This window comes from Talpa europaea (assembly GCF_964194135.1).
Source record: "Talpa europaea genome assembly, chromosome: 2".
NCBI classification, from domain to species: domain Eukaryota; kingdom Metazoa; phylum Chordata; class Mammalia; order Eulipotyphla; family Talpidae; genus Talpa; species Talpa europaea.
In genome coordinates, this window is record NC_140068.1 from 89,177,620 (window position 1) to 89,199,346 (window position 21,727).

Consider the following 21,727-nt stretch of genomic DNA (forward strand, 5'->3'; position numbering starts at 1 on the left):
TCTTCAAGGCATGCAGAAGGTTCAAACCTAAATATTTCAAGGAGGCCCCAAGGGGTTGGGCCTGACAGGGGGCCTGTTCCTGCCACAGAACTCCAAGGGCTCAGAAGGTAGGTGCAGAAGGTGCCCTGAAGGCTGGGGTGTAGGAAAAGTGGGGCAGAAATAGGAGGACTAGTTTGTGGGGAGCAGCAGCTGGCTCCCCAAATGCTCCCTGATAGGTCACAGAATGGGATCTTGAAGTTCTAATCTCCCGGACCTCCTAGCCGAAGGTAATTCTGGAGAATTGGACAGAGGCATCCTAACCTCTAGGCATAGGTCAGAAAGAGAGAAGGGCCACTCTGAAAACGGGGGTGCAAAGGGCAAGTCTGCATATGAAGAGTGCAACCTGCTCCCCCCACACACATATAAACACACACCCACACACAATTCTTCCCATGCTTGGCTCCTACAACAGCAACAACCAGCAGAGAAACCCGGTATGGGTGCCAAATGGCTTGGTTCCAGCCAAGGATCACTAGGCATTCAAGGGAAGCCTCTGACTTGACAGAGAGCCCACAACAAACAAACAGAAAGCCTTGGATTCTACACCGTAAGGGGAACCTTGAAGAGGTTACGTCATCTTTGCAGAGAAAAGCATCCAGGAAGCCAGTCCAGCACATCTGGGCCCCCAGACATCCTGCCCCTTCATCCCACACCAGCCCCAACCTCTCATGTCCTAGAAGCATGCTCCACTGCCCATGCCACCCTATGAATGGGATGGGACTCCTAGAAATGAAAGCAGCTGAATTCCCCTGGGGATATGTTGGTAAATATAGCAACTGGCTCTCTGGAAAGAAACCCCAATCTGTAGGCACTTGCTGGTTCCCGCGGTGTCAGTACCTCCAGCGTGGCTGATTTCAAGGTACCAGCATGAAAGGCTGATGGTGGAGCCTGGAGGAGGTGGCAGCAGTCGGCCCCCACAGCCAGGCTGAGCAGGCTCCAGCACACCACTGCACTCGCCCCCAGGGGGTGATGATCACTCAGGCCCCCCCCCCCCTCCCGCTCTGGGCCAAGTCCCCTCTGCCTTCATCCCCCTTCTCCGTGAACTGTGGCCGGTGAGTCAACTAACCCGAGCACCAGCTCTTGGGGATCAGAGGACAGACTTGGGGTGGGGAATCCCCCACCAACAAACCACAAGTCAGAAGAGGCAGTTTTATGGAAAACAAGGGAGGGTGGAAAGGAGGCTCCCTGGAGACTGGGCCACTCCCTGCATCACCTCCTTATTCTCCTGTGGCTGCTCTAGCCCCAGGTGACTGCAGGGAAGTGGGGACCGTCAATATGTCCTTCCAAGTCTTCAGATTCTGCTGACATAACCATGCTGTACAACACCCCTCTGGGGGCCTCTCTGGTGGCTCAAGGGGTTAAGACACAGCACTATGAAGCTATCCGCAGCCACTGCAGCATGAGTTCGATCCCCGGTCAAGGAGCTATCCCCATGGCTCAGCAGACCTCTCATGACTCGCCTGCTGCTCCCCTCAGCAGTATATTTTCCATCAATCTGCCAGTTCTTTTCCCCACTCTGTCTCTGGGGAATCCTCTCACCCCCACACCTCTGGCCTGTACCCCAGTTAATGATGCATAAATAAATAAATATTAAAAAAAAACCCACGCCTCTGGTCTCACTTTGCCCACCTCCAACTTCCCACTCAGATACCAGAGAAAGGAAGGATAAACTTTAATTGTGGCTGAGAAGAGAGACCTCCCTTTGTCATTGTTGACATCGGGCATGGCACAGCTGTCCCAGCCCAGATGGGGCTGCCCCTCCTTGAGAGAGCAACCCATCCCCTCTGGGACCGGGGATCATAGGGGTGCAGGTAAGGGCCGGGTCTTCTGACTGGCCCAGGCCTATTTGTGCCACAAGATCTGGTTGGTGGGAGGTATGTCAAAGCGCTTGCGCGTGTGGTCAGTGTCCCTGCAGTACAGGTAGCCACAGGTGGGCTTCTGCAAAGTGTAGAAGGGGTTCAGGGAATTGGAGTACTGGGAGGTGTAGAAATTGAACCTGAGCTTTTCGGGGTTCAGCCCTCTGGCATCCACCACCACCGGCACGTAAGCTGCAGCCAGCGTCTGCTCACAGTCTTGCCTCCATGCCCGGGACAGGGGGACATGCGGAGTCTTCACCTTCTTGCCTGATGGTATTGTCTGCCCTTGGTTGGGTGCTGAGGGTTCTTTTGAGTCCTGGAAGGACAGGAGGGGAGAGCTGGGGATTGGGCACTGGGGCTTGGACTGCTGAGGCCAAGCAGAACGAAGGGGAAGGGCCCTCTGGTCAGAAACTCCCAGGGCCACCCCGGGGCAACAGCTTCAATGTCCTTGACCTGACCCCTAATGCAGACCTTGGCCTACTTCTTGGGGGATCTGCCAGCTCAGAGGCTGGGTCCCTGAGGGTCATCTCAAACATCCTCCCCTTCTCTCCACATCCAGTCTATCCATCTCTGGCCTCTACATCGTGTCCTCTGGCCTCCTCTCCCTGCCTTTTGCCACTGCCCCCTCATGCCTCCTCCTCTCTCTCCTGCAGGCTACTCCGACTTTCTACCCAGTCTTCCTGCCTCCTAATCTCTCGTATTTTCAGCCTGCATTTCACACCCACACCAAATTAATTTTTCAGTACTAATGTTTTTTCCAAGCATCTTTTGCTGTCTTCTACTAGAAAATAAAGCCCAAGTCCCCTCGCCCTGAAGGCCAGACCTTTAAGGATGGGGCTCCCACCCTGGGTTGTGGCCATGCCATCTGCCTATCATTCCCTGCTCCAGTCTGCACTCACAGGCCTCCATGCCTTTGCTCAGGCTTTTCCCCCAGCCTAGCATGCCCTCCCTCCTGCTCATCAGGGAAATGCCGCCTTCCCCTTTGGCCTGTGAGCCCCCGAAGGCAGTGCTCTCTTACCCTGACCCTTGACGTAACAGCCTCCCAAGTCCTATTCTTTCTTTTACTTCAGACCAAGACATTTAGTGAGTTTTCAATAAATATTGGTTTACTGGAACAGGATTCTAGTAAGGGGTAGTTCCCCTTCTGGCCTGTCAGCCCATTCTATTTTAGAACATGTCTCATTATTACAAGTCATGTTCTATTTGGAACATATCTCCACCCAACAATGGCTGCTCTGCACAACCACCACTCTTGGTTGATGGGGTGTTGAGGTCTACCTTCTCTCTAGGAATCCCTGGTCGCCACACTGTCACCTTGTACTGACATCACTGTCACTACCCCCTTAACTGCCCTGTGACCCCCCCCCCCCGCCTTAACTGAGCAAAACCAAAGGTGTCTTGATCTCCTTGGAACAAACCCACGCACCATCTCTAAGGGCCCGGATGCCTTTTGACAAGGCACTTTCATTGCCCAGACAGTCCTACCCAAAGGATGAGATGCCCGTAAGTGACCACCTGCTTTGTCTGTGTGTGGGGCTGGCTCTGTCCTGGCCCCCCAGGTTACAATCCTCAGGGAAAACCCACTTGTGCACTGGCCAGCCTCATAGCCCCCCAGTCTCTGGAAACTACCAGGGAACCCCTAGCTGCAGTCACTGGAAAGTGAGTCCCTGCCATCTCATTCAAGTCATAATGTGCTCCTTTGCATTTAATTCACGAACTATTTGCCCAATTCCAACCTTTTCTCCAGGCAGCCTTTTCTCCAGGCATATGTGTGCCATCAGCTTTGTTTTGCAAAATACTTCTATCCAGGCCTCCCTGGTGGCCTACTGGTTAAGTATCAGTGCTATCACCACTAAGGCCTGAGTTCAATCAGGGGAGCTACCCCACATGGCACAGCAGACCTCTCCTGTCTCACCCGCTGCCCCCACCCCCAGCAGTGTATTTCAGTAGATCCATCTGTTCTGCTTCCCACTCTGTCTCTGGTGAATCCTCTCATCCTGCCCCCGCCCCCACCCTGTACACCTCTGGCCAGTTGTTCTACACACAAAAAATAAATTGCATTTTAAAAAATTTCAAAAAACTAACCTCTCACCCCCTTTCACCCTCCCACCCTTGACACCTCCTTCAGGAACTGTTTCTGGCAACCCCTTCTCTCAACCTTCCTCTGTGCCTTCAGGCACTCTCTGGGGATGTGGTTGCTTACTGGCCTAGGACTGGGGTGAGGCCACTGCGTAAATTTCAAGGAGGTACAAGCACACTGGGTGTGCTTCCTTAACATTTTGCACCGTAGGTGCTGGGCTTGCCTCATACTAACCCCAAATCCTGCTCCTTCTGGGCTCCTGCTAATGTCCCAACAGCCTGTGGTTAGGATACATCCTATTCACCTCCATGTCCCTGCCAGGCACAGCCCATGGCTGGCACACAGCCAAGCTGGAGAGAGGGGTGAGCAGTGTTCAGAGGCCTTCCCAGACACGGTTAGGACTTGTCCCTGGGACTGAGAATTACAAGCAGCGGGCAAGCATCAGAAATTTATAGTGGGCATCATACACCATTTTCTTTCTGCCACTGCCTACCAGCGCAGCACCAAACTCTTGAAGCGTATCACCACTTTCAATCCTCATTGCCCTTAACCCTTGAAGAAAGCTATGATTATTAGCCTCATTCATTATTGAGAAAATTGAAGTAAAGAGGTTAGTCCCCTGTTCAGGCTCATGTGGCTGGTAAGGTGCCAGCCTGGATTTTAATCCATGTCTAGCCCACCCCAGAGCCCACACCCCAGACCCCGGGATGTGTCACTGGGCAGGGACTTGAGATTCACTTCTGCCCCCTTCCGTCAACTTGCTGCGCTTTTGCCAGGGTTCCGGGCAGCAACAAAGGCAGCCCCAGGCTCACTGGAGAGAGGGCAGAGCCATTTCCCGGCTGGGCAGAAAGACAGTGGGGTTTTGAATGCTGGGCTTTGGTTCTGTATGGACAAGACAACACACTGGGAAGGAGGAAATCTAGTCTATGAATTGCCATCTCTTCGTAGAGCTGAGCACGTGACCTTAGTTTTTCCATTCACTCATTCAAACCCTGGCCCCTCTTACAGGCCAGGCTCTGGGTGCACCAGTCATAGACTTCACACTGTGGACACAGTGTGAAGCTGGTGGTGCGGGGCTTCTCGGCTCCCCCACCACTGACCTTGGGGCAGGATGATTCTGAGTGGTGGGGAATGTCCTGTGTGTGGCAGGACATTTCAAAGTAGCCCTACCCACTCTACCCCTCCTGGTAGTGAAAGCCAAATTATCTCTCAGCATCGCCAATGCCTCGTGGGAGCCGTGAGAATCACAGTAGAGTCCACGATGACTGTTTTATCCCAGGGTTAAGGCTGACAGCCTGGCCCCACAGAATTCTCCCTTTCCTGGGCCACCGAAGTGGCTTGTGTTTCTCTGTGGTAAGCATGATTCTGATGGTGTGGGGTTCTGGTCTTCCAGATTTGGCAGAAGGGTTCAGCCTGTGGCCCTTGAGATGAGAGACCTGCAGAGGCCCAGCCCCTGATGGCCTCTGATGGCCCCTTCTCCCCAGCTTACTACCATCAGTCCCTTGCACCCTGGTCTTCCAGATTTGGCAGAAGGGTTCAGCCTGTGGCCCTTGAGATGAGAGACCTGCAGAGGCCCAGCCCCTGATGGCCCCTGATGGCCTCTTCTCCCCAGCTTACTACCATCAGTCCCTTGCACCCTGCACCTTAGGCTGGAGGGCCTAAGCACGTAGGCTGCTTTCGAAATGGCTGGGAGAGTCTGACTAGAGACCCACAGAGGGAAGGGTGACCCTTTTTGCAGAGGGGAGTGTGACACTTTTGCAAATAGAATTGAGCATCTACGCAGTGCTCAGGAGTCACTCATCTCAGGAACACTTTTTAGCGCCATTTAAGATGTTATCCCATTTGCAAATGTGGAACCAAGGATAGGAGGTGTCTATGCATTTGTCTAGTTCATGCATTTAGTGAGGTGTCATGTAAGAACCCTGCAGAAGCCCCAAGACTCATGACTAGTTAGCGTGGGAACCAGGATTTGGACACTCCCTCCCTCTGCCCCAGGCCAGGCCCTGGCTTGGCCCCCTGCCCTGGTTACCTGTCAGCTATGTCCTGGCGGCAGCGGCCCCTACAACACTCGGGGCCCTGGTGGGGAGATCCAGGGCCCCCAGCACATCCAGGAACTAGGCCATCATAGAAACTGGGGCAGAGGGACAGACCCAGGGAGGAGGAAGAGAGAAAGGAGGAAGAGAAGATATCAACAAAGAGCAGGAGGAGGAAGCCCAGGCAGCCCTAGCCTTGCCCTGCCCTTCCAGGGGCCCCTGCCAGGCTCCAAGTGACTAACTTCAGAGGGTTGAGAACACCCCATCCCCTCCCCAGGGCCCAGCACCACCAGCCAGCATGGAAGGAGGGTGGGGCCGGCTGCATACTTTCCAGGTTAACATCTGGTTTCATTTAACCATTTCCTCCCCTCTCAGATCCTCCCTGTCAAGTGCACTGTGTGTGTGTGTGTGTGTGTGTGTCTGACTGTAGAAAAATGGTTCACAACAAGGGGTGTTTCCTTCACCCCAGGGGACATTTAGCAATGCCTGGAGTCATTTTTGGTTGTCATAACTGGGGGAAGTGACAACTGGGAGTGTCTGGTGGGTTGGCAGAGGCCAGAGACAATGCTGAACATCCTATTATCCAGAACAGGCCCCCACTGCTAAGCATGATTGCACACAGTGTCAAAGTGCCAAGGGTGAGAAGCCCTGGTTTAGGGGGAGCCCCTCATCTACCTTCCTGCTTTCTGCAGCCCTGGCTTAAGCCTCCATTCCACAAGTGCAGTGAAGCAGAAAGGGCAAGTAGAGGGCTCCCCCGCCACCCACAGTACCCTATTTTCACTTGGGTTTCTGACCTGGAGCCAGAAGGAATCTGAATAGGACTCTCCCTCCATGAACCCCAGCCCCTCAGAGGAGTTAAGCAGCAGGTCCTTGAATAACATTGTTTAGTTATAACATTAATGTCAAAAAAAAAAATCTCAGTCAATGGCTTGAAGACGTTACTTAAGGACCCGCTTCCCTTCACTGTAAGGGCTTTACATTGTTTCCCTTGAAGTCACAGTTTCCAAGAACCTACGGACAAAGTTCGGTGAGGACCGACTACATATCCGTACATGCTTGCACCTTACCCTGGGAGTTAGAAGGCTGAAGGAGGTGGGGCTTTCTGAGTAGCGCAAGAAGACCTGATGATATTTACTACTGCAGGTCTTCTAGGAAGCATTGCTCTCCTGGCCCTGCAGGCCCACCACACATCCGCTAGCCTGGCCCATGCCTGACATTCCACCGCAGCAGCTCACTCTTTGATGGAAGGGAAGGCCCGTGCCGTGCTGTTGAAAGGCAAATGGTGCTGGGCGAGGCAGTCAGTTAAGCCTCCTGGGGTGTCTGGGACTGTGGAATGTGCCTGGGTTTTGGGATTTGAAGGTCTGAGCTCTGGGCCGACTCTGCCCCTACAGGTCAGGGCACCTTGGGCAAGTCCCTGAACCTCTTTGAGCTTCAGTTGCCTCATCTGGGAAATGGGGATAATCAAGGTAATCTTCACCACCTTGGTGTGGGGAGCGATGAGTTGTGGGAACTGTAAAGGCACGATACAAACAGCAATTATCGTCGGCCTAGTCCCGCAGTTACACCTGGCTCTTGCCCTCGCTCACCTGGCCCTTTATGAGAGCATGTTTGGCCTGTGTTTGGGGAAAGGGGCTTGGGAGTCTGTGCAAGGTGGAGCCAAGCCTGGGCCTCAGCTTCCCTGTGAGGCTATGCGTCATTGGGGCCTGGGGTTCGTATTTCAGCTCCTCCACCCACTGGGTACCTGAACTTTTGGTGATTTATACTACCTGGTCCTCTTACCTATGAAGTGGGAATGACAAACAAATCTATCTCGCAGAGTTACCATGGGGATTTAGTGAGATAGTCCACGTAAAGAGCCTAGATTTTTGCGGTGGCGACCTACTTCCTGCCCTGCACCCTAGGAGGAGAGGGTGGCTCCATGTTAGCCAAATAAGAGTTGGGAAGTGGCCCTGGCACCTAAGCGTTTTGTGAGAGTCCCCTAGGGGCTGGCCAGACAGATGGGCCTGGCTGTGGCCTTCATACTCTTTCCTGTCAATCAAATGTCTTGTGACCAGGGCTGCGCTGATCCATTCCTGTGATGCCATCCCACCTGAAACATCTTTGAGCAGGGCCTCCTTGATGGTAAGAGGGCACTTCTGGTGGTTAGAGCTTCAGAGGTTCCCAGGGACTCTGGGGAGTGTTCAGGTGGGGAGAACTGGGGGGGGCATTGTGATGCTTCTTTAACAATACAATTCCTTCTGTCCTCCTAGGAGATGCAGGGGGCAGGACTCGGGGTGAATTCCCAGGACAAGTGACCTGCAGGTAGTGGGGTGAGTGGAGAGGAGGAAATCATTCTGGTTATTTCAGGTACCTCCAGAAATCCTAATATCATAGGAAACATGTCATAAGAAAGTCCTGGCAGGGAGGAAGTGTATCAAGCCAATGCCCCTCCAAATTACAGAGATGATGGGTGGATGTATGGAGCAGGGATGGGTGGATGGACAGAGCCGTGGGAGAACAGGTAGACAGACAGAGGAGTGTGAATAGACACATGGCAGGCATACCTTCCTCATTTGGGCCGTCTTCATCCCATCTTTTGTTTCTTTTCTCATTTTATGTTTTTTCTCATTTTATGCCACAGCTAATTTCGTTTACATGCCCTGTTCTCTCCCCTCTGAACCTTTGCACATGCTGCTTCCTGGCCCTCTTTAAACAAGAGGTTAGGAGATAAAGAGATGGAGTCTAGGTGGATAGATAAGTGGCTAGGTGGGGTCACTATGGGTGACTGGATGGACAAAATGGCCAGATGGATGGAGGGTTGGGGTTGTGCCATGGAGGATGGGGTTGCAGGCCCTGGAATGAGACTCCTTGAGCTCGAATCCTGGCTCTACCATTTTACTAGTTGTGTGATCTTAGACAAGTAATCGACATCTCCATATGTCTATTGGCTCCTCTGCAAAGTATGTGGACTAAAGGTTCCTACCTAATGAGGCTGTGCAAGGCACTTAGGACAAGCCTGGCCCAGAGTAAGCACTCAATAATATTGGCTATTATTATGTGTGGGTGGGTAATTGGATTGTTGGTGAGTGGCTGAACGGGCTGTCCTATCTCCAACTTTAAAACCTGGACACTTCCCCCCTCCCTAAGAGCCCATCTCCCCAACACCAGTCTTGGTGGGCACCTTCCAGGACCACACATCAGAAATCTCACATGTAGGGGTGACCTGCGCTTCTCCCTGGTGATGGGGAGGGAAGCGGCAAGGGGGAGAGAGAAAGCTGGCGACTTCTTTCCCTCTGCTGCAGAGGTTGGGCTGGGCCCAAGACTTGTTTCCTTTATGGCACTGTGTCAGCACTGACAGTTGGTTGTGGGGTGGACTTTGGGGCCCACAGATCGGAAGTTGAGGTGTTGATGACTTGTGTGCTCTGCTTAGATCTCACACCCAGATGTAATGACCTCTAATTTCTGAGGAGGTTGGCAGGGAAGAGGGAGAAGGAGGAGCAGCAGTCAGGGCTTGCCCTACTGGAGACTCTAATCCCCTGATCTCTAAGCACTCCGGGACGATGCTATCTTGCTTGGGAGAGGGAAGGAAGGTGGGAACATGGATTCTGGATGGAGAGGCCAGAATCTCTGACTCTGGGGAAAATGACCTAGCTCCCATTCTGGGTCCTGAAGGAGCTGTCAGGAGGGAGCCAGAATTGATGAGGGCTTGGGGAAGCAGGGCATCAAGACTTTGCATACATTACACTTTGTTTCAGGCAAGGGGGTGAGGTGCTGGCTGGTTGCCAGGCGATCCAGGGGACCTGACACAGTCCCATCTCCTCTCTGGGCCTCAGTCTCCTTGTGTGGGCAGCTGAGGCTATTGGGTCCCTCCATTTGAAGGAGGGAGAGTTGAATCACATCCTGAGGCCCTCAGCAGAGGTCCTTGATGGACCATAGGACTGGGCCCTGTCAGGAGTGTTCCCAGCCCAGGCTGTGCCACCTTCACTGTGGGAACCTCCAGAGGGCCAAGGCCTGAGAGACCTCTTTTAGGAAGGCCTAGCCAGTCAAGACATGTCTGTCTTGTTTCAGTTGTAAATTAGAAAAATGGTTCATATCATGGTCTTTCAACCCAACCTGCCTCGGTTCAAAGCCCAGCTCTGCTTTAATTATGTGATTTGCACAAGTTGCTAAACTTCTTTGTACCTTAATCCCTAAGTGATAACAGAAATTACCTGGAAGGCTCCTGGTGAGGACTAGGAAAGCCAAGAGCAGAGCCTGCTGCAGGGTAGATGCTATGAGTTATATTATTATTTCTAAACTCCAGAGGATACCGATTCAGACCTGCCTCCTGAAAGCCCCCCATTCTCTAAGTGCTTTGCCACAGTCCAGGAATGATCTCATGGTATATATCACCAAATTTCCTAGAAGGTAATGACAGTGATCTATATGCCAAAAAACTCAGTGGGTGTTTGGGGGTGAGTCTCCGGGCTGGTTTAGTGGCACAGGAAGATCCAGCAACCACCCCCACACCTCACACCACACATATACACAGCCTCCACCCTCCTGTCTTCTCTATTGTTGAAATGTGCAGCACATGGTTTCAAGTGTCCTGCTACCATCTTGCCATAAGGCCTGGTTATTTGAACATCATTTCCACCCTCTTACCTGCTGTGTGACTTGAACAAATTCCTTAACCTCTCTGATCCTTACTTTTTCCTTTGTTGGACTTCAAGTACACAAGGCTGTCTTATTCACATACCTGGTTTCATGGTGCATTAGCTTCATTGGCCATGAAGGCCTCCTCTCTTGTATTAATCTTGCCCCTTTATCTGTATTTCTCCAACCACATCCACCACCCACCCCAGCCAGAGGCAACCATTCTATTGTGTATAATGAGTATCTTGTTCATATGTGTTCTTGCAAAATATATATTGTTGTTTTGTATGCAGGTAGTTTTTATTTGCATAAGTGGCATTGTGTGTGCTAGATCTCATTCTGTTGTTTGCTTTGATTGCTCCCTGATGTCTTTAAAAACCGTGTTGCCATACAAGCCTCTAGCTCCTTGCTTCTGATTGCTGTGTAGAGCACACACCTCTAACCTCCCTACTCCCCCAGGGGTAGAACCCCAGGTGCCTCCAATCCCTTTCCCCACAAACCACACTGCAATAACATCACTTCCATGGTCTCTTAAATGAACAAACTGAGAGTCAGGAAGGTGGTAGCTCTATCAGGGTCAGACCCTTGATAAGCAGTAGAATCAGGATACAAAACTACTACCCTGCAAGGATCTTTCCCATGATGCCAGGGTCCCATCAACAGAGCCAATGGCTACAAAAGGAAAGGAGTCTCTTCCCAGCACCCTAAACATACCACCCCCCACCCAGGGCTGGACCTGAGATCTCCCACTCTCAGGCATCAGGTAATACCCTTCTCTAAGCCCCCCTCAGGGTGTAGGAGTCCTTATTAGCCAGACTCCTCTTGGCCCCACTATATCCCCTGGTACCCACCCAACCCAGAGGACTACAGAGAAGCAAGCCCACTCTCCCGCAGCCCAACAAAGTTTCAGGAACTGTTCTGGCCTAAAGCGTCTCCCCTGAAACAAGAGGTCAGGCAAAATGATCTGCCGCTCAATATCACATGGGGCTATGTTGACATTGGGTGACTTTTGCTCCTAGAGAACTAGCTGCAGCTATCTGGGGTGGGATGAAGGTGACGCGAGACTTCTCAGCTGCCCTACCAGGTTTAGAGCGTGCCCTCCCAGCCAGGAGGGTGTGGCTTTGTCGGAGAGAACACCACAAACTTGACAAAGGGCTGGCTGGATCTCTGAGGTGACTGCAATTTCCGGGCCCCAATTTTATCCCACATTCCAGAACAGGCCAGTAAAGTTGGCTTTTGGCTCATGGAGGTTACTAAGTAATGACTGAGCCAAGATTTAATTACAGGTATGGGCTTTTGACTGTTTTGAGAGGAACCTATTATTTAGCTGTTTCTTTTACTGGGGGAGAGGGGTAAGGTGTTGTTAGATGGAGAGGGGGTCAGGCAGCAATACTATGGGGTGCTGAGCTGGAGAGAGAATTAGGTTTTGACCCTGACCCAGGGAATCCCATCTCAGAAGCTGCCAGGCTGCCAGAGAGAAACTGGGGGTGGGGGTGGGAGCACTGCTCACTGCTAAACCTGGGCCTTGCAGAGACTCTCCCTATGCCCACCCCCAACATGGGGGGTGAAACTGAGGTAAAATGGATGGTCAAAAGGCAGGGATATCCCGACATCTAGAATCTGCAATGCCAGCACTTCTGGTATCCATGGGTCACCCATATCAACTTTTTTCCAACCAAAACCCCAAAGTTGGGCCTCCCCTGGTGGCTCAGCAATTGAGCGCTGGGCTGCGAAGCTGCCCACAGCCTCTGCAGCACTAGTTCGATCCCGGCTGGCTGCCACATAGCAGGGTCCCACATGGCGCGCAGACAGACCTCTCCTGCTGCCCACTGCTCCCCTCAGCAGTATATTTTGTCAGTCTGCCTGCTCTGCTCTCCCCTCTGGCTCTGGTGAATTCTCTCACCCTCCAGCGCTTCTGACTGTACCCAGTGCTTGTATAAATAAATAAATCTTTTAAAAAAATTTAAAAATTCAAAACCCCAAAATTAAGGGGACTGATGAGTGGGGGAGGGGAGAAATGAACAAACACCCAAGCCTGCCTCTGTTTGCCAGTCCTTGTGCTGGGCACTTCCCATCCATTATCTGATCATCGTAACTACCCTAGGAGGGGGTACTGTTAACTACCCACTTGCTACAGGGGAGGAAATTGGCTCAGAGTATTTTTACTTCTTCTGGATGCAAGCTGTTTGCCAAGCCTTTCCTTTCTTCCTAAGAAGTGTCCATAGGGCCTCCCAGGTGGCGCAGCGGTTGAGCGCTGGGTTGCGAAGCTGCCCGCGGCTGCAGCGCTGGTTCGATCCCCGGCTGCTCCCCGGCCACCAGAGGAGGGTCCCACATGGCGCGCAGATCTCTCCTGCCGCCCGCTGCTCCCCTCAGCAGTGTGCTTCAGTCCTTCTGCCTGCTCTGCTCCCCGCTCTGACTCTGGTGAATTCTCTCACCCTCCCGTGCTTCTGACTGTACCCAGTGCATGTATAAACAAAACAAACAAACAAAATAAATAAATAAATAAAAAACATGCCTCTATTAAAAAAAAAAAAAAAAAAAAGGAAGTGTCCATAAACTAACAAATTTGCTCTTTCTATTTCTTTTTTTAAAAAGATGTATTTATTTATGCATACAAGAACTGGGGTACAGGCCAGAGGTGTGGGGGTGAGAGGATTCACCAGAGAGAGATTGGGGAACAGAACAGGTGAATTGACTGAAACACACTAAACACACTATTGAGGGGAGCAGCAGGTAAGACAGGAGAGGTCTGATGCACCATGTGGGTAGCTCCCTGGCTGGGGCTCGAACTCATGCTGCAGTGGCTGCAGATAGCTTCATAGGTTGCATCTTAACCTCTTGCGCCACCAGGGAGGCCCAGCTTTTTCTATTTCTACCACCAGTGTACAAGCCTTGCTCCATCCCCTCCTGTTTGCATCATTATCAAATTGATTAAGCAGTTGGCCTATGGATTAAGTGGCTTCCCTTAGCCAGCCAGTCTGCACTTTCTCTTTCCCATCTGCCCTGCATCCAGCTGTTAGATGACCATCCTTGAAACGCAGCTGTTACCAGTCGCCCTGCCCTACCGTCACTGGTGCCTGGTCCTAGTGGTTCTGACTAGGCCAGAGTGTTTCAAACCTTAACGTGCACCTGAGTCACTTGGGGATCTCTTCAAACACAGATGCTCTGCTCGGCACCTTAACCCATCAGCTCACTGAATTTTATAACGATCTTAAGTTAACAGTTTGTTTTACAGACTAACAAACAGAGGCCCAAGAGGATGTCTAGCATCTGGATGGTACCAGAAATTCTGTATATCTAGTAAGAACCCAGGGGATACAGTTACCTCTGTTTCATGGACCATATTTCTAGACTAAATTCCCTGCCTCGTTACTTTTTCTTCAACTTTCAAACAGCAAATTCACTTATTTACATGGTTGAAAATTAAAAAGTCATTCAGTGAAAAATCTCCCTCCACTCCTATGCTCCTATTTGCACAGTTCCCCCACCTTCACCCCCAGTAACCACTTTTATTAGTTTCTTATATGTCTTTCCAAAGTTTCTTTGTGGCAATACAAGCAAGGTCACACTTTCCCTGCCTTCTCCCCACCCCCAACCCAAATGTTAGCACACAACACACCCCAGTTCCATCAAGAGCTTATCTTGGACATGATTCTCCTCTGAATTTGCCCGCACTCTCTCTCAAGAGTGTGCTTTCACATACAATAAAGCTTCATTTCTAATTCACTTAAAAAAAAAAGAGGAAGGCCTCCCTGGTGGCGCAAGGGGTTAAGTCTCAGCACTGTGAGGCTATCAGCAGCCTCTGCAGCATGAGTTCGATCCCCAGCCAGCAGCAGACCTCTCCTGTCTTGCCCACTGCTCCCCTCAGCAATGTATTTCACTAGACCCACCTGTTCTGCTCCCCACTCTGTCTCTGGTGAATCCTCTCACCCCCCTGTGCCTCTGGCTTACACCCCAGCTCTTGTATGCATAAATAAATAAATCTTTTTTTAAAAAGAGTTTATCTTGGGGGGGTGGAGGAGTGAGAGGGAAGAGCACGATGGACTATGGCAGAGGACCGTGAGTGAGTTGGTGGTGCACTGCGGTGGCAATGCTGATGGGGGTGTCCAAAAATGACCTCAATTAAAAAGAAATAAAAATAAAATGAGTTTATCTTAGAGATAACTGGACAGAGTTGGCTGACTCATGCCATCATCTGTTTAACCAGTCATCTCCAGGTGGACAATTTGGGTTTCTCATCTCATTAGCCCGCCACACCCTGGGTGGCCTTCCTGCAACCTCTCTCCAACCCCCCCAATTCCCAGCTTCACCATTCTGAGCCCCTGAAGTGGCTTTCATACCTCCTTTGGGCCCTCCACAGATCCTCTGGCCAACCTTGATGGTCCTTCCTGAATCTGTCCCATCTCCTACTCCTCATTTACCTCCCCACTCTTCATCTCTCCCTGGCTCCCCAAACAGACTAAAGCACTAGAATCAGGATCCATGTCTTTGACTTCTCTGAGCCTTCAAGTCCAGGGTTAGGCACAGAGCAGTTCTCAGAATATTGGCTAGAGAGTAGATATTGCAGGTGAGGGGCCTCCTGGTGGTGCAGGGGTTAAAGTATCAGAGCTATCAAGTTATCACCAGCCACTGTGGCCTGAGTTTGATCCCTGGCCAGGGAGGTGACCCACATGGCTCAGCAGACCTCTCCTGTCTCACCTGCTGCTCCCCTCAGCAGTGTATTTCAGTAGATCCGCTTGTTCTGCTCCCCACTCTTGTCTCTGGTGAATCCTCTCACCCCTTGCACCTCTGGCTTGCACGCTAGTTCTTGTATGTATAAATAAATTTTAAAAATCTAAAAAAATAAAAATAAATTGCAGGTGAATGGAGCCCCTCAGTGATGGTTCTACTGGGTCTTGTTCTGGGTGTAAGAGCTCAAGACTTCCCAAGGTGGGAGGGACTGCAGCCTTGGAGGTCTCCAGGGAAGATGCCCTTATCTCTGCCTCATACCTGAACATCTGCTGCCCGTGGCCCAGGGTATGATGGCATCTGAGGGTCCTCTGTGTTCTTCCCAGGTGAACAGTGGGAGGAGGACCATGATATGGAAACAGGGTGGGTGGAGGGGTGGATGGTGTGGTATGTGCACATGCCCTAAAATGGGCTCCTTCCCTTCCCTATGAACCTCTTTGTCATCCATCATGGGCCAGCTCAAGTTTTAATTCTTCCAAGAAGCCTTCCTGGACTTCTCCAACCCACACTAACCTCCCTTCCTCCGAATTCCTGCTGTGCCTATTAGTGAACAGCAATCACTGTTCTATACTTAGTCATCGCTTTGACTCATACAAACCTTATCTCCCCAATGAGACCCCATGATCCTGTATGGCAGAAACAAGAAACAATAAATTTTTTATAGTCCCCAAGTACCCAAACTCTCAGCACAGCTCTGGAGGAAACTCCACACACAAATATTCCTTGAATGAAGAGGAATTATTGGTTCCAGGAAGACCTTGGGAGCAGGTAGCCTTGGAGGTGGGACAGAGTGGGTCACAGTTGTATCTCCAATGAAAAGAATTTGGGGAACACAGTTTTTTTTTAAAGAAGTTTTCTCTCCATCCCCCATTAGTCCTCCAGTCCTCCCCTCCTGGCAGGAAAACAATGACCTCACAGCCACCAGCCCTGAAAGTCCACTCAACTTGACCCATGAAGCTGGGACAAATAAAGAGGACTTTTCAAAAAACATCAATGCCATGAAAAACAAACAAAAAGCAGGACACAGTATCAAATTAAAGATTAAAGGGGCATGACAAGCAAATGTGATGTGTGAATCTTGATTGGAAAAATAAACTAAAATGACATTTTGGGGGATAATTGGGAAAATGTTAAAATGAAGTATGTATATCAGATGATAATAATATGTTGATATTAAATATCTTGAGTGTGGTAACTATATTGTGGTCATTTAAGAGAAGGTCTTAGGCGGTGGATATGGGAGTATTAAAGTGTGTCTGAAAAGAGGGAGCAGGAGCTTGCAATGTGACAACATGTTAACAATTGGTGAATCAAGGAGCAGGGGGTATACACGGATCATTTTATTAGCGTTAAATTTTTCACAATAAAAAGCTGGGGGAAATGCCTTGGGCACAAAGAGAGATACACTGGCAACTATGGGAGAAAGAGAAGGGGAATTATGGCTAAGGCTGCCCCTTCAGATCACCCCTGTACCCGCCTTTCATTCCTACTGCCCAGAAAGTATCAAAATCAGACCCCTTGGCCTGGCCCTCTCCCACCAGCATCCAGGGTCTCATCTGATGGGGTCTTCTGGTCACCCCCAGATGAGTTCGGAGGGGCCTCTGATGGAGTGAATGGAATCTTAAGTGGGCTCCGCCCATCTGAGTTTTTAAAAATCATATTTATTTCACTTTACAGGGGAAAAAGGATTTGATGAATCAAAAGAGGCCGAGATTTGGTCATCCTATTTCTCTTTGGAACTCGTCAATTAATTTCCACTTTTGTCATCAGATGGGTATCCCAGCTTGTTATCCCTTCCCGCCTCTACCGTTTTTGTCTATGGACATCTCTTGATATCCATTGAAGACCCCTGGCCCACATTCTTTAGGGGCCCACCGCGCGCTCCAACTGGCTTGGCCCAGCCATTCCCCAGCGCGGGGCGCAGGCGGCGATCCCCCAGTTCCCACATTGCCCTGGTCATGAACCGCCTTCGAAGTAGGGAGCTCGCCGGCCTCCTCCCTTCGCGGGGAGAAGCGGGGTGCAGGAGGAGGGCCCGGAGGAGACCCGGAGCGGGGTGGAGGGCGTGGGGGGGCGCTGGTCTTCCAGGCTGGGCGTGGGCTGGGCGAGGTCCCCAGCCCACCGGCCGTGCCAACAATGGCCTGTTGTGGAAGGAGGCAGGCAGGAATGCGGCCGGGGGAGTTGGGCGGCGGGGCGGCAGCGGCTGTGGCGGCCGCGGGGCGGGGCCGGGGCTCAGCGGCAGCCTCTTACCTGTCCAGGTAGCTCGCACTTCCCGGCGAGCGGCGGCGCCCGCAGCACCTGTTGGCCGGTGCGCGGGCGGGGAGCACCGGGGGGCATGGCCTGGTAGAGCCCCCGGGAGACCGTGTGGAGTTCAGTCCGGGACGCAGAGGGCGAGGGTCGAAAAGCCCTCGGTCGGCGCCCGCGGGCCTGCGGCAGCATGAAAAAGAACCAGACGGTGCAGGGCACCTTCAGCAAACTCTTCGGCAAGAAGCATGCCAACCCTGCCACCACCTCCCTCTACGCCACCAACCCCCCGTGGATTTTCACCCAAGAGGCCCCGGAGGAGGGGAGCAGGGATTTCGGTAAGTGCGCGTGGGGCAGAAGAGGGGGCGCTAGGCGGCCGGGCTGGGTTCGCGCACCCGCGCCGGGGGAGGCTCCCTCCCGGGTCTCGGGCGGTTGCGCGCCGCTGGGCAGGCGGGAGACCCGGCAAGGCGCGCAGGGGAAGGAACACGTTGGAACCTGCGAGCTGGCCGGCGGGGAGCTGCCGGGAATGGGGAGGCGGAGCCGCACCTGGGAGTCGCTGGCAAAGGGGGAGTGGGGTGGGGTGCGTGGAGGTAGGGGGAGGTGCAGGGAAGCAGGAGACCCTCCCCAAAACCGGATCCGAGAATCTGGCGGGGCCCTCCCGCGCCTGACCCTGGTTCCTGTATCGAGTTGTGTTTATTTTCCCTCCCCCGTGGAAGTTATGTTTGTGTTATTGTTGCCAGAAAAATCTTCCTGATATTTGCAGTACCCCCGCCCCTCCAGTCCTGTTCGGTCAGAGTGAGAAGTGCTCCCTGCAACTGAGGGTGGTCCCTCCAACTTTCTCCCTCACCACTCTCCGCTGCCTGTCCTCCCTAGTCCTAGGTCCCTGGCCTCTCCTGGCCTGTGTCTTCACGCGGCAGTTTCATAGGCAAAGAGAGGGGACTCCTTTCTCTCTGGGTGCCCACACACTTGATTCTACACAGGTGAGACCCAGGAAAATTCAACAGGAGCCACTACTAGCAGGATCCAACCTGTGCCAGACACCAAGTCAGTCACATATGGGGGTCACAAGCCCTTACCAGGTCTGTGAACTCTGTGTCTACGGGTTCAGACCCAGGAGCCCAATATGAGATAGTGGAGTCCAGGGTAGTCTCTCTTGACCTCTAGCTGCTGCCTGCCTCTGGGTCAGGGTGGTCTATCTCTACAGGCATCTGAAAACCCTATGGGTGATATAACTGCATCTTTTACCCCCTACAGCTGGGGGATGGAGGCCAGGACAGGAATTCACTTTTTGTGTATGATCTGAGGTTCTGGGTCCAAGGAGGGTCACCCATCATGGATTAGCTCGCCTGCCTTCATCGTCAGCATACTACCCTTATGAACCTTCATAGCCACTGTGCTAGGACCCTAGATGATGTTATAACCTTGGCCCCTGCTGTTGGGTTCATGTTGGCACCAAAGTTGTCAGCCTTTGGGATACAAGGCCCCTGGACAGGAGCAGTACTAACAAGCTGGTACCTCTCCCAGGCCCAAGGGTCACTGACCAGGGGGTGAACAGAGATAACTGTATGCCATTGAGCCTTTTCTGAACCTTTGCTATAAAAGATGGAATGTATAAGGAGCAGAGAAGAGAGCATATTTCTGAGTGAATCAGAGCATGCTTTTACTGAGAGGAAAGATTATTCCTGGCTAAGCCCACACCAAAAGCATAGTCTGGAGGCACAGGATAGTTTGAAGGCATGGTTTAGGAATCTACAAACACACATGTGCTATCGTATAACTGTAAGACCTGAACACCTCTCCTTGCCTTCGTAGCCAATACTTATTGACCCCTTCTTAGACGCAAGTTACTGTTCTCAAGTCTTCATGTTGAGTCATTGACTCCTTATCTAGCCTATAGATGCTATTACTGTAGCCATTTCCACTTGGTTGATGAGGAGATGGAGGCACAGAGAGGGTGAGTAACATAGTCAAGGTCACACAGCTTTAAATGGCCAAACCAGGACTTTAAAAGTACACTTGAGTGAATTTTTAGTAGACATACAGAGTTGTGCAACATCACTATTTAGTTTTTTATATTCATTATCCAAAATTTCTGTCATGAGGCAGAGCTAATATTTAAACCCAGGCAGTTGAGCTCCAAAGACCACACTTTCATTAGCCAGCTTGCTGACTTGACAATGTGAAGGTGGTCCAAGTGTTATAGAGCAACCCCGATATTAAACGGGTTCCTGGCTGTGGGTCCTCACCAGCGCTTTAAAGGGAATTATGAATACTCTACTACAGACACACGCAAAAGGGTTAATAAAAGGTTTATTTACAAGAGAAAAAGAAATAAGGAAAATGTACAACTCAGGGAGAAAATAGGGAAATAAAGTCTTTAATGCGTCCTACCCGATCCGACGACCTGGAAACCCAAAGTCACTCTCAGAGCTGGCTGGACGCTGCTGCTGGCCAAGAGCCCAAAAATGGAGAGAGCCCCCAAAGCCCACGTGTCTGCCTTTTGTATCCACCTGGCTGCTTAACCCCACCCTCAGGTCCCAGCCACCTTCCCTTTGGTGGTGATGGGATTTGGAGTTCCCAGTGTCTTTGGCTTTGACCTGGGGTGGGGGTGGAGTCCACAAAGCCTATATGGAATTTGCTTTGGGACATCCTTTTTCCCCCTAACACAAGGAGGAATTTGACTTGAGGGCCATCTGTTTTGAGACCATCCTTCCACCTCATCCCCACATACTTCTTCCCTAAGGGAAAACTTAAGACATGCCTTAGACACTTCTCTGCATTTTTGCCTGGACTGACAGGTTGCTGTTGGAGCTCTGTCTGTCCAGTGAGGAAAATGGGGGGCTTGGTGCCCTGTCACCCTCAGTCAGCTGCTGCCTTCACCAGTCTGGGCAAGGCTGAAGCCCTGGAGGAAGCTCTCCCCAGTCCCCAGGACAGGGCTGGTCCTTCAGCTGACTCAGCCTGGTTGCACCCTGCACAATGCGCACCTGGCAGGATGGCTTCCAGTGTTTCCGGGGTGTTCCCCAAAGTGCGAGTAGGTGTGGCCGAAGTCCTGCTCCCTGCTAAACAGGACATATGCTTGGAGTTAGGATGGGAGTGGCCAGTGTTAGGATTCTGTGATGTGAAGGAGACACTAGACTTGCCTTGGTGTCCTGCCTCTGTCAAAAATATGAGAGCTTGGCCACACACTGGGCCTTATTTTCTTCTTCCGTTAAATGGGGATGGTGTCCAGACTGCCTACAGGATGACTACTGGAGGTTTGTGTACAGCAGAGGTTTAAAGAGTACTAAAAAGAAAAATTCTAAAGTAAAGATTAAAGATGCAAATAATTAGCAAATTGTGATCCTGGCTCAAATCTGGCCCATGGTCTGTTTTTGTAAATAAAGTTTTATTAGATCACATTTCAGCCACGCCCATCATTTACATCAGGTACATATCTGACTGTTCTCCTGCTACACTAGCAGAGTAACTGCAGCAGAGATTGTGTAGCCCAGAAAGCTAAAAATATTTACTAGTTGGTTTTTTTTTTTTAAGATGTATTTGTTTATGCATACAAGAACTGCAGTTACAGGCCAGAGGTGTGGGGGGGGTGAGAGGATTCACCAGAGACAGAGTGGGGAACAGAACAGGCAGATTGACTGAAATACACTGCTGAGGGGAGCAGCGGGCAAGAAAGGAGCGGTCTGCTGTGCCATGTGGGTATCTCCCTGGCCGGCCAGGGATTGAACTCATGCTCCAGTGGCTGCTGATAGTTTCACAGTGCTGTGCTTAACCCCTTGCGCCACCAGGGAGGCCCTGCTAGTTTTGGTTCTTTATAGAAAAAAAAAATTGTCAAAAGTCTACGTCGTTATAATTATTGTTATTGTTGGCTCATGTCTAGCACTTCCGCTCTTACCTGCCTCAGTTCCTTTCCCTAACATTGCTGTAGATCAGAGAAATGAAGGCAAGAAGAGGCCATGTTAATGTCTCCAGGGGTGGGAGCTGGAGTCCCATGGGTCCCTGAGTCTGACACTCTTTGAGGAGCTACAGGGGGGAGAATCCATGTAGAGACATAGAAGGGAGTGAAGACTAACCCCTCCCTCTGTGCCTGCAGTCATGTCAAAATCTGTTTGCACAGGGTAGGCCGGGTGCAGCAGGTA

The 21,727-nt window shown here is 51.4% G+C and overlaps 2 protein-coding genes across 2 annotated transcripts in view; one reads left to right on the forward strand and one right to left on the reverse strand.

The window, feature by feature from the left end:
• Positions 1–1,881: 1,881 nt before the first annotated feature.
• On the reverse strand, positions 1,882–17,786 carry CIMIP3 (ciliary microtubule inner protein 3; the record flags this gene model as incomplete). Its single annotated transcript, XM_084259050.1, has 4 exons — positions 1,882–2,211; positions 17,297–17,348; positions 17,598–17,687; positions 17,779–17,786. 4 exons carry the CDS (start codon positions 17,784–17,786, stop codon positions 1,882–1,884), a joined length of 480 nt encoding a protein of 159 aa, XP_084115176.1.
• LOC311167143 (uncharacterized protein C6orf132) overlaps positions 17,674–21,727 on the forward strand; it is a gene marked incomplete at its 3' end in the record, with an annotated part of 33,881 nt that continues 29,827 nt past the window's right edge. Inside the window, exon 1 of the mRNA XM_084227974.1 lies at positions 17,674–17,929. Coding sequence (XP_084084100.1) covers positions 17,785–17,929 — 145 coding nt within the window. The 5' untranslated portion in view covers positions 17,674–17,784. The remainder of the gene's footprint in view (positions 17,930–21,727) is intronic.